Here is a 12,236-nt window from a genome sequence, read left to right as displayed (position 1 = left end):
GGGAACCGGTCTGCATGTGGGATCCGAACTCTCGGGCGGGAGCGCCGCCGCGCTTCCCAAGTGGGGCACTTATCCAGTGCGCCACCGGGCCGGCCCCTGATTTGCATTTTCAAGCCTCTCTTCTTAAGTTTGCAACTGTCCCATTGGCCACAGCAAGGGCATCGGTGGAGACAGGGAGACATGAAAAATTGGCGCCATTAACACAGTCGCTGTGCCCTGATGGTGATGATGATGTTGATACTTCCTGGGCATTTCAGTGTGCCAGGCGCTGGGCTCAGAGCTTGGCTGGAACTACCTCGTTTGATCTTCACGATAACCCTATGCGTTTAACGCCATTTTACAGATGAGGAAAAACTGAGGCACAGATGGATTAAATAATGTACCCAGGAAGACCCAGCCAGAGAGGGGGCAGTACCAGGAAGTGAACCCAGGCTGGGCCCATGGTTTCTAACCTCGGTGCTACCATCCCAGAGGGGGCCACATGGCAGCTAGCTCAGTCCCCGACCCACTTCAGACACGGCAGCTCACGGCTTTGTACTATGCACCCTTTGAAGCATTGTCCTGTGGACGCGCATGGGCCTGCTTCATGCATTTTTCACAGCTGTATAGTAAATGCAGTGTACATGAGTCCCCATTTTCTTGCTGGTTCTTCTGACAGTGGACACTTAACTTGCTTCTTAGTTGCTGCCGTCGTGAGCCATGCTGTGTGGACATCCCCGCCCTTAGCTCCTACTGGAGCGCAGTGCCTGGGCGCTTCTGGGACATCTGCAGGAGGGGATGGGGGTTGCAGGGCACAGGGATCTTCCACCTTTTTTTTTTTTTAAAAGGATGACCGGTAAGGGGATCTTAACCCTTGAGTTGGTGTTGTCAGCACCACTCTCTCCAAAGTGAGCCACAGGCCAGCCCAGGGATATTCCATCTTTAACAGGGTTGCTTCTCTGGACATGTGTTCCCCTATACCTTCCTGTTTCCCCACATTCTCACCAACACTTGGCATTATTTGACTCTTTTGTCTTTTGCCAGTCAGGGGAATTAAATGGTATCTGGCATTGCTTTGGACGTGTGTTTCTGTGGTGATGAGGGAAGCTAAGCAGCTTTCTATGGGCAGTGGCTGTGGATGACCTCAGCTCCCCTGGGATGTGCATATGGGCTTGTCCCTGGAGAGTGCTGGCCTATGGTCCCCTAATGCCCCACAGAGCAGCCATGATGGCCTTGGTGGTGGGTCACAGTACCCACAACTGTGCCCAGAGTAGCTGGTTACAGCCTGTTCCTGGCTGAGGCTGTGTGCTGGGTCTCTGTGTTCCATTTCACGCCTGCCAGCAGCTGATCTCTCACCCTTGCAGACAGCTCCGTGGTGCCAGGGCCTCAGGCTCCGAGGCTGAGGTTGCCCAAGGCTGCGGCTATGACCACTGGGCTCTGCAGTGGGGCAGTGGCAAGCCTGGCTCTGACGTGCTTCTCTCTCTCCCTCTCCAGCCATTGTACAACCAGCCCTCTGACACCCGGCAGTATCATGAGAACATCAAAATGTGAGTACTTGTGGGCAGCTATGCAGACACATGGCAGGAAGGGGGACAGGCTCTCGGTGGCCTGGGCAGGGACGTGGGTTCTCAGTTCCCATTAGGGGCTCTCAGCCAGGGCCACATGCTGGAGGAGGGATAGAACGGGGCAGAGTTGGGCAAGAGTTCTGGGCTAGGCAGGGCTTAGAATGGGGTCAGAGCATGCCTGGGAGGGGGGGATCCCTGAAGCTTCAGGAAACAGATCTCAGGGTGGGGAGTGTGGGTGAGGAAGTGTGCAGGCCTGGAGAGACTGAGGTGGGGGCTACAAATCTGCCTCCAGTTTGAATAGGGGGAAGCTGTTGTTGGACAGAGGGGAGCCAGCTCACGATGATGTGGAGTGGTCGCAGGGCAAGCAGGGACCCTGTGTTTTGGTTTTCTATGTGAGAATATTTGGGAGTGTCCTGGGGTCTGCACAGAGAGATGCCTCTATGGCACAGCCCAGTGTGAGACAGCTGGGGTCACTGATTTAGGCCCAGAGGCTTTGGAGATGTCCAAAATGGTGTATCCCAATGATGGAGGCCTTCTCCCAGACAGATGTTAGCAGGGAAAACTGTCATGCATTTGAGCATGGCAGGGATACCAAGGCTGTGCTGGAGGCTGGTGGCATCATGTTTTCAAGCTGGGTGCGAGGCATTGGAGGTATGGCTGCTTCAGGGGAGCTGGTTTTTTCTTGGGATGCATTAATGAGAGCATAGCCGCCTGGGCTGAGGAGGGGACATTACCTCATGTTGTTATCTAGAAACCTAAAAGGTAGAAGGGTTTCTGTTGCTTATAACAAAATACCTGGAACTGGGTAACTTGTAAGAAAATGAAATTTATTGCTTACAGTTTCTAAGGTTATGAAGTCCAAAGTCCAGGGAACATATTTGGTGAGAGCCTTGGTGGTGGTAGCAGTGACGGAAGGGTATCACATTGCAAAAATGGTGGAGCAGAGAGAACAGAGAGGAAAAAAACAGACTCTCCTCTTCTTTCAAAGCTCTCAGAACCACGCCCCTGACCACCATTTTTAATCCATTCACTACTGCATGGTCCTACAATCTAATCACCTCTTCAAGGCTCCACTTTTTATTTACCATAATAGGATTTCCCACCCTCTTAACAGTCACAGTGGGGGCTGAGTTTCTAATATGTAAAACTTGGGGGACACATTCAAGCTTCAGTGAGTTTTGGGGGGACATAACTCAATCCACTACAAAGGGGCTACAGACTTTGTCCCATGAGGAACATGTGGTCGTGAGTGCTGCAGGGGCATTAGGTTGGAGGCAAGACTCTTTGGGATCTTTGTCTTGCAATGTTCAAGGTTCATCACCGTGAGGGGGTACAGGTGTTTGTGTGTGACCTCAAAGGGTGGTACTTAGCTGTTTTAGTGGGCAGGCTGGCCTGGTCTGATTGTCTGTGCTTCCCAGGGATGGAAGTGCAGAGGGTACGTGCAGTGGTGAGCTCCCCGTTCCTGGAGGCATGCAAACCCACTGCTGCTTTTCACGAATCTGCTGGTGCTGGATTATTTGGCAGGGAGGTTCCTTCTATAGTTTCTGGGGTTATATGACTGGTCCAAGCTCAAGTGACCAACTCAGCCACTGTCTTGGGGCTCCCAGTGACTGTTGGAGCAACTTAGAAAATCTTTCCTTGCCGGCTGAGGCAGTTGGCCTGTTTTGGTTCAGGAATGCCTGCCAAGGATGCTTCACCAGCATTGCTGGTGTGGAGTCATTCTCTGCCTGTGGCCGGCAGAACTACAGAGTGTTGCGAACGGGGGCATGTGTCCTGCGCTGGGGCCACTGGTGTGGTGTGGGGTGCCTGTGCCTCCCATCAGCTTTGCAGGTGCATTCACTGCCCAGGTACCAAATTGCTCTGGACTCAACACAGTTTATTTTCCAATGAGGCCACCCCAGTCCTTTCTGCAGCTTCCTGGGACTTGCCTCATCTGGAGCCACTGCTGGGGGTGAGGAGTAATGGGGGCGGTGGGGAGGCAGCCTCATCACTGCTGGTTTAGCGGATGAGAGTGGGCTATTCTTGGCTGAATCAGGCTGTATGGAGCATTAATGGAGTTCATCCATTATTCATATATTTATTGAGCACCTACTATGTGCCAGGCCCTGTTCTAGGCCTTGGGGACTCACCGTGTTCAAAACAAAGACTGTTCCCTCATCAAATTGTGTCTAGCAATGGAGACAGAAAATAAATGAGTTAAGTAAACAAGAAAACATCAGCTAATCTAAAGTACTATGGTCACCTAATTATCTTAAGCTCTTTTATGCCTTCATATACCTAGCTGTGTTTTTCCTTTTGACATAGCAATTTTTGATAGCAATATTACTATACTCAAAATTTTACATAGGTTCCATCACTTAAAGCAAGTACTATTTTAAGCTGAATAATGTGGATAATTTCAGGTAATAAAAACAGCCATAGAATCTAAACAAAAGAGGAATAAGATATCCATACAGAGAATATTAGCAAATAAGACAGAGTGACATCTTTAAGTAAAATAAAACTATAAGCTTATTGAAACCAATTCCCTATTTGATGTCTCATAATCTTCATCAGAGAATGGCTCTGGTCTGCTAGAGGACATTTTGATTAAGTAGGTAACCACCTGGCTGGGTTTGCTCCAAATCTAAATCACAAATGAACAGGTTTACATTTAAAACATACAGATGAATAAGTAAGATTTCTCACACAGCAGGTGGTCAAATTTATGTTAGAAAAATATATCTGCAAGTAAATTATTTGAACCGATTGGTCCTTAGGGCTTTAGTTTTTTTGGTCATATTTTTCTACTAAAATCATCCTCACTTCAGTATTTTTGTTTTCAATGTGGACATCATTAAATCACTGCAGTCATTTACTTTTTAGAAATTCTGTGAACATGGTAAAAGGGGTGATGGGAGAGAAAAAGAGGGGTGACTTTAGCCAGAGAGGTCAGGGCAGGACATGACAGTGGGGGGGAAACTTGGGGCTGAGCAGCAGCCAGTGTGTGGACCTCCAGGGCAGGCATATCCCAGGCAGGGGACAGGCAGCGCAAAGGCCCCGGGGCTGCACTGAGCTGGCAGGGATCACAGAGGAGGCCAGCGTGGCCCTCCGGGGTGGGCGAGGAAGAAGGAGGGCAGGGACAGATCACCCAGTGCTGGTAAGGAGTTCGGGTTTTATTATTTGTGCAGAAGGAAGCCAGCCATGAGGTTTATTGTGTGGAGCAATGTGATCAGAGTTTTTTTTAAAAGTTTGCTTTGGTGGCTGCAGGGAGAAAAGACGTGGGGTCAGGGGAGACCATGGGGAGGCCCCTGCAAGAACTTCCAGGGGTGAAGTGTGGAGGGTCAGGGGGGTCCAGGAAATGCCATGGTCGGGGACCTGGGCAGTGGCGAGGACAGTGAAGCCATGTCCTGAGGTGGGGGCAGTTGCGCAGGGCCAGGTTAGGGACCATGAGCATTTAGCTGTGACCAGCCGGTGTCTGGGTACCTGCAGACTTCCCTGTGGCTGGTGGAGACCCCATTTGTGCTACCTGGATGTGACCCATTGCTGGGAGCCTGAGAGACAGTGAAGCTTGGGGTGGGGATGGAGGAGTCTTGTCTTTTTTAAAATTAAGTTTTATTAAGACATAATTCACACGCCATACAGTTCACCCATTTAAAGAGTATAATCCAGTGGCTTTCAGAATATTCATGGAGTCATGCAACCATCACCACAGTCCGTCTTAGAGCATTGTGATCACCCCGAGAGGAAACCCCTTACCCTTTAGCAGTCACTTTCCAGCTCCATCACCAACTCCCATGTTTCCCAGCCCTAAGCAATCATGAATTTACTTTTTGTTTCTATAGATATCCCTGTTCTGGACTTTTCCTATAAATAGGGGCTGGGCTGGTCCAACGGCTCATGGTCTTGGGGTGGGTGCAAGTGGGTGTCAGTGTCCCCGAGCCTCTGTGGGATGCTTGGCTGCAAAGCATGTGGGATGAGCCACCTGGTCGCTGAGCACTCACAGACGGGCCCTGGACGGACCTTGTAAAACACAGGTGTGGTAGACACCACGCTGGCCCTAGTAGGCTCTGGAAGGCAGAGGCCCTGTGCTCCTGGGTAGAGGGTGGTGGCTGCTGGGCCCTGTGTAACACTGTTTATTATGAGGGGCAGTATGGCGGCCTCACAGTACCGCCAGGTGGGGAAATGAGAAAGAATGTTTGGCCCAAAGAGAGGGAGGACAGGAGTCATTAGGGAAAGTTTTGGAACACTCTGGAAGGTGGAATTAAAACCTGCAAGTCACATCAGAGGGCAGACTCATGTCTGGATAAAGCAGAACTGAGTGGTGTTGTAGAAGCTGCTGCAGGAGGTAGTGAGCACCCTGTCCCTGGGAGGTATGCAAGCTGAGGGTGGATAGTACAACTTGGAAGAGCTCAGGCAGCTGCACTCTGAATCTCTCACTCCTTGTTGGCTCTAGTGTTTTGTGACCTTGCTTGTGCCAGACTTCAGAAACTGCCCAGGGCATGGTACCAGGAGGGAGGCCCGTGTCAAGCCCTGTCTTACCACATGGCTGGACATAGGGGTCTCAGGCCTGACCACGGCTCGGTCTGCCTGTCCAACTAGCTGTGTATCCTTGTGGTGAGTCACTTACTCTCAGCGCCTGAGTTTTCCCATCTTACAGATGGGAATAATAATGACCAGTCTCAGGGTTGCTGAGGATTCACAGAGTTCATACAGGGCTACTGCAAAAATTCACGGAAAAATTGAATTAAAAGATAATACGAATCTTTCCATGAACTTTTTGAAAACACCTTGTATACCTTATGTGCTGAGATCAGTGCTGGGCACATAGAGAACATTCTGTGTTTGTTCTTATTTTATCTACAGAGATCGAGCCTTGTTTATTCATCCACTCATTCATTCAGTAAACATTTACTGAGCATCTACTATGTACCAGACACCATTCTGGGCCTTGGGGAGACAGCAGTACATGAGGTCTGGCATTCCAGTGGGGAAGGCAGATACAAAATAAATACATCCGTGAGATATGACAGCAATAAGGACAATAGGATAAATCAAGTGGGGTGGGGGAGGGGGCATCCTGCTTTCCAGCAGCAGCGCCTTTGCCAGGCCCTTGGGCCTTGCCTGCTGTGCACGCCTGGCTCCCGCTGCTGTAATTGCCACGAGGTGGGAGGTTGTTGCCCCTGCAAGGACCTTGGCCCTGTCACTTTAATTTCTCTGTGTCTGTGTGCTGGGGCTGCAGAGTTAAAGTTAATTTCACGCTTGACTTCTGGCTGCACGGGCAATTTCAGACGTGTCGAAGTCACCTGCACACACCTCTGCTGCTTTCGCTGTGCCACCTGCCTCTGGAGGCGTTGGGGGCAGCGGCCTATGCTCCACAGAGTCATTACTGCAGGATCTTAGGCCCTGGCCTCAGGAGTGAGTGCTCAGACCTCTGAGGCTTTGGGTAGCAGAGCACAACTCCAGAGGGGCACAATGTGGGTGCTCCATTGAGGGACTGGCCCAGAGCTTTGCAGGACCTGCCAGGAGAGTTCACAGCTGAATTTACTGGGGTCTTGTGGAGCCCGTATGTGATGTGGTGAAAGAGTGTAGGACTCAGGTGTGAAGTGCCCGGTGTGTTTTGCCTCCACCTGGTCCTGGAGCCCAGGCCCTGGTATTGGCCATGTCTTCCCGGCAGGCACTGGCTTTGCTCCTCCTTGGGCCTGGAAGCCTGCTGGTTCCCTGCATTCCCTATTTTTCTTGTCTTACAGCTGGACTTCTTCCCTCTTGTTGCATCATTGGGGGTTGGCTGATTGGAACAGTCAGTCCTGGGGCTGTGCAGGCAGAAAGGGCAATCAGTCAGGACCCAGGTTACTGGTAACAGGTCCCTGTAGTCTTGCTCTGGAGGTTCAGAGATGTTAAGTACCTTCCCAGGGTCACACAGCCAAACCCCTAGTCTAGCCTGATCTGCACATTCATCCTGTTTTCTCTCCTGGGTCTCTAGTCCAGCCTCTGTCCACCCTGCCCCCAAGCTGGATGAGCTTGGACAAGTCACATCACTTTGCTTGTCAGTGAGTTGGTCTCCTTTGCTTGGCACACAATAAGCAGGAGGTTTTGGACCCTTAGTCACCCCAACCCAGCAGCCTCTTCCCAAGGCATTCAGGGCCCATCCTGGGCTGCCTCTATCTTACTCCTCCCCAGCAGTCAGGGGTCTGCCTCTTCTTGAACCCTTTCTTCCCCCTACAAATTTGCCAACACCTCCTACTTCTTTGGAAGCCAGCACTCTTGCTTCCTTCTGCCCACCCCATTCCTCTGCTTCTGCCAGGCCTCAGCTCAAACCTCCCTTCCTCCAGGAAGACTCCCCTGATTGCCCTGAGCTTTCCTTCTCCAGAACCCCATAATCCCCGAGGCCAGTCCCACCCAGGGTCCAGCCAGACTCTCTTCCAGCATTCACATAATTTCCATTTCCTCATCCATCCCTCCTGTTTCCTCCCAGTGCACCGTCCGATGATGAGACCTCTGTATTCTTACAGGTTGTACTTTTCTTAGCCTTGACTTCTCCAGGAAACTGTCGATACCTGTAAATGCCTCCAGCAGTGAACTCATCACGCTGCTTGGCCAGCCCCACCAGAGCCCTCTTAGAGACCGTGTTCCTTATTTTTGCTGGACAAAAACTCAGAGAAAAAGATTTGTCTGTGATAGGCTATTTGTATCTCCATTGGCAAAACACTTCTTGGAACAAAATATAAACACTCAAAAAATGTTTGCCAGAAGAATGTTGAACCAAGTGGACATTGTAAGCCAGGGGTCTAAGGGGTTGCAAACCCAGATGGATGCCTCCAGGGGCGAAGGAAAGTTAGAGTGAAGAGGACTGGAGTGAGGCAGTAGGGAGTGGTGGGGACTGTGGTGAATGCAAAGTTTATAGTCCTTTTAAAGGGGCAACCAAACCTCAGTTTCCCATGAAAGAGAGGGCAAAATCACCTGATTTTTCAAGAGAAGCTTTAAGTTTAGTTTCTTGTGCAACAGCTTCTGGTTTTCAGTGCTGGCAATGAGTTGAGTTGTTTAGAAAGCACCCCAGTCCAAACACAACACTCGCAGGCAGCTCCAGCCCATGGACTGCACCAGTTTGTAACCTGCAGACTCAACATTCATCCTCCTTGGCAGTGAGTGACGTCTCTGGGTGCCAGGCACTGTGCTTGCTTTGGAAGGAAACTTGGATCAACCAGACAGAATTCACGCCTCCCGGCTGCTGCCCATCGGGTGGTTGAACAGACGGTTGCACACGCGTCACCTCTGCCTGTGAGGCTTTATCGTCATGGAATCCGTCTCTGCTTGCAGTGATAGCACCACCATTTGTGGAAGATTCTTACACATTCTGCTAGTTTCCTAGGCTGCTGTCACAAACGACCACAGACTGGGTGGCTGAAAACAAATTTCATTCTCTCACAGTTCTGGAGACCAGGAGTCACAAATCAAGGTGTTGTCTGGGCCACGCTCCGGAAGGCTCCAGGGGAGGGTCTGTCCTTGCCAGCTTCTGGCAGCTGCTGGCTTGTAGCTGCATTGCTCTGATCCTCCTCCTTCATGTAGCATTTCTCCCCATGTCTGTTCACATCATCTCCCCTCTGTACGTCTCTGTCTCTGTGTCCAAATTCCCGTTTTTAGTAAGTCACTGGATTAGGGCCCACCCTGCTGATTTTGTTCTAACTATTTACCTCTCTAAAGACTCTACTTCCAAGTAAGGTCATGTTCTGAGGTACTGGAGGTCAGAATGTCAACATATCTTTTTTGGGGTTTGGGGGAGGACGACTCAATTTTACTCGTAATGGGCAACATACCCCCAGCAAGCTCCAAAGTAAATTACCTTTGATCCTCACCATGGCATTTCAAGGTAGATTATGTCCCTCTTTTGGTGGGGGAGGCTGTTTATTTTGAAATAACTTTAGATTTATGGAAGAGTTGCAAATATAGTACAGAGAATTCCACATCCCCTTCACCCAGCTTTCCTTCATGTGAACACCTTGTAACTGCGGTACGTCTGTCACAACTAGGAAAGAAACATGGGCACAGGATTCCTAACTCAACTACCACTGTCTTTGGATTCTCACCAGTTTTTGCACCAGTGTCCATTTTCTGGTCCCAGAACCAATCCAGGTTCCCACTTTTCATTTAGTCTTCATGTCTCCTTGGTCTCCAATGTGAGTTTCTCGGCCTTTCCTTGTTTTTCATCACCCTGACACTTTTGAAGAGTACTGGTCACAGATTTTGTAAAATGACCCTCAGTTTGGGTGTGGCCGGTGTTTTCTCCTGATGAAACTGGGATGGTGGATTTGGGGGAAGAAGACCACGGAGAGGTGTGAGAGGTGCCCTGTCATCATGTCCTGTCAGAAATGCCTGATGCCAGCATGACAAGCGATGTTACCTGGATCGCAGGCCAGAGGTGGTGGTGTTCTCCCCGTCATGTGCTGTTTCCCTGGAGTCACCACATCCAGCCTGCCTTCATGGGAGGGGACTTAAGTTCCACCTCCTAGAGGGAGGAATAGCAAAGAATTTGTGGATATGTGTTGAAACCACCACCATGACTAATAGATACTCGGGGGGAGACGCTTCAAGGCTATGCAAATTTCCTGCTTCTCAAAGCTTGGCCAACTAATCTAGCATCCATCCGGATCTTGCCTGAGGCAGCTACTTCTGTGGGTTCTAACAGTGATGTTCTTATTTCCCTTGTTCCTTCTGTGTTTGCTATTAATTAGAATTCTGTAAGGAGCATTTGTCCCTTCTCCACCATTTATTTATCTAGTCAATATTTATATATTCATATCAGCATGGCTATTTATTTTATTCTTTGGGCTATAGTCTAGTACTAGTGTTATTTTGGTACTCAAATTGTTCCACGTTTGGCAATCAGAAACTCTGAGGTTTGGGTCCTGTGTCTTTGTGACTTTATTTTTTTCCTTTTTGGCAGTTTATTACTTAAAGCGTTCTCGGCTCATCCTGTGTGTCTCCTGGCCTCTCCTGGGAACCATCTCTTTCTCCAGGAAGCCGTGGCGCCTTTTATTGGAGAACAGTGCCGGTGCTGGTGTGCTCTGCTGCCCTCTCAGCTGTCTGTCTTCTTTATAAAACTCCAAACCCTTTGCAGTGTCCGAGCTCACATGGCCCTGCATGACCGGCCTTGCCGATCCTGCTCATCACCCCTCACTCCCTCTCCTCCTCCCCAGAGCTCTCCAGCCTCATGGGCCTCCTCTGGCTATTCTTCCAATCCTCCAGGTTTGGTCCCACCTCAGGGCCTTTGTATCCATGGGGTCTGCTGCCTGGAATTCCCTTCCCTCCGGATCTTTCCATAGCTGGAGCCTTCTGATGACAGGCTCTCAGCTCAAGGCCGCCTCCTCTGGGAGGCCTTTCTGCACACATCCCCCTGGTCACTTCCTAGCCCACCACACTATTTAAGTTCCCGAATCCAGAATTATCTTGCTCATCTTGCTTCTTGTCCATGTGTCCCTCTAAGCATTGCCCCCATGAGGCCTGGGACTTCATCTGTTTTGTTCCCCATGGTGTCCCCAGCCCTGAGACCGGTGCCTGGTACACAGTAGACGCTCAGGAAACAGTCGTGGAGTAACTGAGGAGATGAGTACATGATGCCATTGGGTCCCTTTTTTCAGGTGAGGAAACAGGCTCAGAGAGCTCCTGAGATTTTCTCGGACATTCTGTCATGGGATGACCCCCTCCCCCCCCGCAGTGCCCACCGTGGCCAGGGTGAGGGTGGGCTGATGTACGTTGTGAGGCCTTGAGGTGGGGAGACCCCGGCCATGGCAGGACGGGAATGACACAGGGAGCTGAGCGTGATTCCAGCCCTCCAGCTCTGTGAGGTGTGTGCTGGGGGAGCTTTGTATGTCTGTCGCTGCCCACGGTGTTCCGCGCTTTTCCTTTCTCCGAGCTTGGGGTCCTGGCGGTGACCCACATGATACCTCCTGGAGGTTGGACAGAGCATGGCTCCCAGTCAGTGGTTTTTGAGCTTTCTGTGGGTTTTGGACACTGCTGAGAATATGGGGATATCAGCGAACCCCTGCACAGAGAAGTTGATGCTGCTGCATACCTCAGGTGGGGGAGGGCAAGTTGAGGGGTGCAGCAGGCTCACAGGCCTGTCTGTGACCCCCACAGGCCCCAGGATGCCAGCTGCGCCAGCCTGCTTTATGTGGTGGAGATTGTGGGGAGAGGCCTGGGAAGGGGCGTCCTTAGAGCTGTGGGCAGCTGGAGCAAGGGGCTGTCTTATAGTTTCCCCTGTGTTAGTTCTCTCATGTGGAGTCTCCTCTGTCTCTCTAGATCTCTGTCCTTCTGCCTCTCTCTGGGTCTCTGTCCCCTTTTCTTTAGATTTTGACTTTCTCTGCCTGCCTTCTCTTGGTCTCTGTCCTTTTGTCTGTCCCTCTGTTCCTCCCTGTTTCTCTTTGTCTCTCCCAATCTCGTCTCCCTCTGGGTCTTTGCTTTGCTCTGGGTCTTTCTCTCTCTCTTTCCTTCTCCTCCTCGCTGTCTCTCCCTCTGGGTCTCGGTCTCTCTCTCTCTCTCTGACCGGCCATATCTTCCCCAGGAAGCGCCTACTTCCCTCTGAGCCTGAGTGCTGTGTGTGGTTCACTTGCTTGAGTCCCCAGCAGGACAGGGTGCCCTGGAGACCAGAGCTCAGCACCTGGTGGAGCTGGCCCCAGGGACCCAAAGCCAAACCCTGCAGCTTGCCCCTGTGCAGTG

General features: G+C 50.9%; 1 protein-coding gene across 3 annotated transcripts in view; it reads left to right on the top strand.

Moving 5' to 3' along the window:
• NCOR2 (nuclear receptor corepressor 2) overlaps nt 1-12,236 on the top strand; it is a 161,922-nt gene that overhangs the window by 43,447 nt on the left and 106,239 nt on the right. For all 3 annotated transcript variants that reach the window (XM_008585917.1, XM_008585916.1, XM_008585915.1), the window contains exon 7: nt 1,474-1,526. In XM_008585917.1, coding sequence (XP_008584139.1) covers nt 1,474-1,526 — 53 coding nt within the window. The remainder of the gene's footprint in view (nt 1-1,473; nt 1,527-12,236) is intronic.

The sequence above is a fragment of the Galeopterus variegatus genome, unplaced genomic scaffold (genome assembly GCF_000696425.1).
Source record: "Galeopterus variegatus unplaced genomic scaffold, G_variegatus-3.0.2 Scaffold3754, whole genome shotgun sequence".
Lineage (NCBI taxonomy): Eukaryota > Metazoa > Chordata > Mammalia > Dermoptera > Cynocephalidae > Galeopterus > Galeopterus variegatus.
The sequence above is the reverse complement of the archived record's forward strand: the minus strand, read 5'-3'. Positions and strand labels throughout refer to the sequence as shown.